At 36.0% G+C, this 4,116-nt stretch overlaps 1 protein-coding gene across 1 annotated transcript; it reads left to right on the top strand.

The window, feature by feature from the left end:
- Window positions 1-1,210: 1,210 nt before the first annotated feature.
- Window positions 1,211-3,749, top strand: LOC112775037 (uncharacterized). Its single transcript, XM_072228053.1, has 2 exons — window positions 1,211-2,393; window positions 2,895-3,749. Exons 1-2 carry the CDS (start codon window positions 1,543-1,545, stop codon window positions 3,592-3,594), a joined length of 1,551 nt encoding a protein of 516 aa, XP_072084154.1. The 5' UTR covers window positions 1,211-1,542; the 3' UTR covers window positions 3,595-3,749.
- The last annotated feature ends 367 nt before the right edge of the window (window positions 3,750-4,116 follow it).

Raw genomic sequence — 4,116 nt, 5'->3', positions numbered from 1 at the left:
AAGTTTGAATTTGGATTAAGCGTTTTATCTTCCGATAAAGTTATCAAAGACAAACACATTAATTCAAGGGGTAATTTGTTGATCGAAAAAATATTTTCGATAAAGGTGAATTGTTCAAATTGATAAAGTGGTTGAAAACATAATCAGTGACACGTGTGCAAGCGTTAGATGGAGGTTCTTAACACGGATTCGATTTTGAGGCTTCCTGATAAATCGAGTGAGTCAAATCGAATGGGATATCTGAATTGGTTATTCGAAAAGTTGATTCGAGTAGTTATAGTAGTGAAGAAGTTAAGGATTTTTCATCATGCGAGGAAATTATAGGGAATGTGGAAAATCAAAAGGCGGGAACAGTTACGAAGGAGAAAGCATTCAAAATTTTAAATTTATAGTTAATTGTAATTAATTGTAATTAATTGTCAGTTACCAAAGATAGATTATAAATACTAAGAAGCCTTAGGAAATTAGGGTTGGAACTTTACTTCAGAAAACACTCAAGCACACTCACATCCCCAACAAATTTCTGAGTCTGCATTCGAGTTCAATTTCTATAGGGTTCCTTCCATGTTTTTAATTTTTCATTTACATTTTCTGTAAACTCTATTTTTCAAGTAAGTTTATCTTTTAAGCAATCTTTAACTTCCATGTTCAATTTACATTTCAGTACCTTTACTTTTTATGTTAAAGCCCTTTGACTCAGTTGAAGGCATTTTATTGCCTTGTTTAATTTCAACGCATTTTCTTCGTTTCCAGTTAATATTTTCTTTTCGAAAAATTTATTTTGTCATCTTTTATCTTAAATTACATAATTTAATTTATCTTTATTTTCAAATCCCATCTAATCGAAGACACTTTGATGCACTTCTAGAAAACTAGTACCTGCAAAGAAGAGTAGGTTTCGCTCCCAGACTACTAGATATCAAACCACCATCAATTTGCTAAAAATCGACAAAAGTAAAATTATTTTTTGTTTTGTTTTATAATAAACTTATTTTTTTAATTAATTAGTTAAAATTGACTTCACGGAAAACTGGTATTCTGACTTCACGAAAAAAAAAAAAAAGGTGAAAACTCAGGTAAAGTCGACTTCACATGAAGTTGATACCTCAAACTTCAAAGTCGTTAGATGAAAATTTAGTTAAATCAGTCAAATCATTTAACGGCTCTGAGGTATAACTTTACGTGAAGTTGACTGTATCTGTGTTTCCAACAAAAAAAAATAACCCCTCCCTATCCATCTCTTCGGCGGACAATACCGGGAGAAATATCATCTCTATTTTAAGGGGTTTTGAATTTTTGATTGATTTTTTTTTAAAAAGTACTAACTATTTTTATTTTTAAGAAGATTTTTTTTATTAAATAACTTTTTTAAAATTATATTCAAACATTTTTATAATTATATAAAAATAATTTTTTATTCAAAAGGCAATCCAATCCAAAACTAGTCTCTTTGGTGAGTTGCACCTTTTATGTGTGATGATCCCTCCCTAATGACAAGTATCATCAAACTTTGAGCAAGTATAATTTCATCTTTCAGCAAAGATGAATATCAGACGGATCATTCAAAAACTACCAACACTGTGGAATTTGTTGGAACTACAAATTCTGGTTCTGGTGAGTCTCTTCTTGCAAACGGCTCTGATACTTTTAGGGAGTCGAAGGAAGTACAAAAACAATGCAATAATGCAATTCGTGGTCTGGTGCTTCTATCTGTCCGCGGACTGGATAGCGACCATCGCTCTTGGTATTCTTTCTGAAGACATGAGAGATTCATCGAAAGACCTGGAATCCAAGTTCGTAGTTATGGCTTCTTGGGCACCTTTCCTTCTCGCGCATCTCGGTGGCCCTGACACAATCACTGCATATTCTCTTGAGGATAATGAACTTTGGCTGCGACACCTGATTGGCTTATTCTACCAGTGCTATGTGGCAGTTTACGTGGTCTACAAGTCATGGAAAGGGGGACATCTTAATTATGTTACCATTCCATTGATTGTGGCAGGAATGATCAAATATGGTGAGAGGACTTGGTCTTTGAGGTCCGGAAGCAGCCAAAATTTCAGAGAATCCATCATTCCAGCGCCAGACCCTGGACCGAATTATGCCAAATTTATGGATGACTACTCTGCAAAAAAGGCTGAAGGATACAGAGTTTCTTTAGGGAAAGTGATTAAAACTGCTCCTGCACCACCATTGACCCAAAGTGCAGCATTGAATAACAGTATTGCAAATGCTTCATGTTTACGCGACGGATTCTATTTCTTCAGGATTTTCAAGTGCCTATTCTCAGATCTCATCCTTAGTTTCCAAGACCACAAGAGCAGCCAAAGCTTCTTTAGGAGCAACTCCTGTGAACATGCTTTTCAAGTGGTTGAGATTGAACTTGGATTAATGTATGACATTCTATACACAAAGGCAATTTTCACATACACCCGTCTTGGCATTTTCGCCAAATTTGTGAGCATTTCTTGTACAATCTCTGCATTTGTTGTCTTTTGTCATTCCGTAGACATAAACCACAAGGAGAATGAGCGGGTTATTACTTTTGTGCTCTTTATTGGAGCTATTTTACTTGAGATATATGCTGTCATTGTTTTACTTTCTTCGAGTTGGACAATGATTTGGTTGAGCAAGCGCAAGAAATGGCTAGTGAATCCTCTCTATAGGTCTATCTCTCGTTTACAAGTTTTGCTTAAATTATCACACACTAAAAGCTGGTCCAACCAAATGTCACAGTTCAACCTTATTGATTTCTGCCTCAAGAATAAGTCAGTTTTATGCATCAAGGTCCAAATATGTCTTCACATTTATAGGCATTTTGAGAAGTCTTACTACACATATTCAGATGATGTCTCTGAACAACTGAAATCCTTTATTTTTGGGGAGCTTTTCAGGATGTCCGATAGTGCATCAGATATTGAATCATGTAAGAAATTATGTGCTCATAGGGGTGACAGAGTCTTGAATGAAAAGGGCCGTCATGAGTTTGATTGGAGCATTGAGGTAGAGTTTGATCAAAGCATATTACTTTGGCATATTGCTACTGATCTCTGCTATTACGATGATGAATCTTTTATGCTTCAAAGTTGTGTAAGAAGCAGATTGTTCTCAAATTACATGATGTATCTTCTTGTCCGACGCCCTTCTATGTTGCCGAATGGAATTGGCCAGATCAGGTTCGACGATACATGTGCAGAGGCGAAGGAACTTCTGCTGGAAAGGAAGTACATGAAGAAAGGAAAGGAAGCTTCCGACATGATACTACAAGTAAACACGGAAATTCCGCCGTCAGAAGTGAAAGGAGATAGAAGCAAGTCGGTGCTGTTTGATGCTTGTAGGCTTGCAAAATCTTTGCAAGCTTTAGAAACAGAGAAGAATTGGAGCAAGGAGGAGAAATGGGAAATGATAAGCCGTGTTTGGCTGGAGATGCTATGCCATGCGGCGAGTCACTGCAGAGGGCTCGAACATGCCAGGCAGCTTAGCAGAGGTGGGGAGTTGCTTACCCATGTCTGGCTTTTAATGGCACATTTAGGCATAACTGAACAATTTCAGATTTCACAAGGTCATGTAAGGGCAAAGTTAGTACTAGACTAGATATGTTGGATGCATCAGTAACTGAAGCTGTTTGTTTCTGTTTCCGTTTTCTACCTCCATTATTGAAGATCATGTGTTTGTGAAACTAGCATTTGCTTGTATTTAATATCGTGAATTATCGCCAAAGTAGCACGCTTAGCATTGTCTTCGAAACACCACTACCCTACTTGTGTTATTTAACATATTTATTGACGTTCAGTTTCAGAAAAATTTAGTACGCCAGTTCATCTAAGGTTAGGTTTCAGAATCTTTGTTAAGTTAATTAGAATTCTAATTAAAAATGACAAAAGTAAATGTTTGAAGATTTATGGTTGTATGATCAAGAAAAAATATAAAATTTGACATTTTTCAAAATTATATTAAAGAATTAGTGAAAAATAAAATATTGAAAGGTAGTAAAACACGAACGTTTTGAAGCTCGCAACACAACGGTGAAGCTCCAAGGGTGTCGCTACTGCTGCATTTAACAATAACCACCTCTTGCGTGGTTCCACAAGAGTTTGATTGTAACAGTAGGATGTG

Source organism: Arachis hypogaea, chromosome 19, assembly GCF_003086295.3.
Source record: "Arachis hypogaea cultivar Tifrunner chromosome 19, arahy.Tifrunner.gnm2.J5K5, whole genome shotgun sequence".
Lineage (NCBI taxonomy): Eukaryota > Viridiplantae > Streptophyta > Magnoliopsida > Fabales > Fabaceae > Arachis > Arachis hypogaea.
Note: the sequence above shows the minus strand (reverse complement) of the source record. Positions and strands in the feature narration are given on the sequence as shown.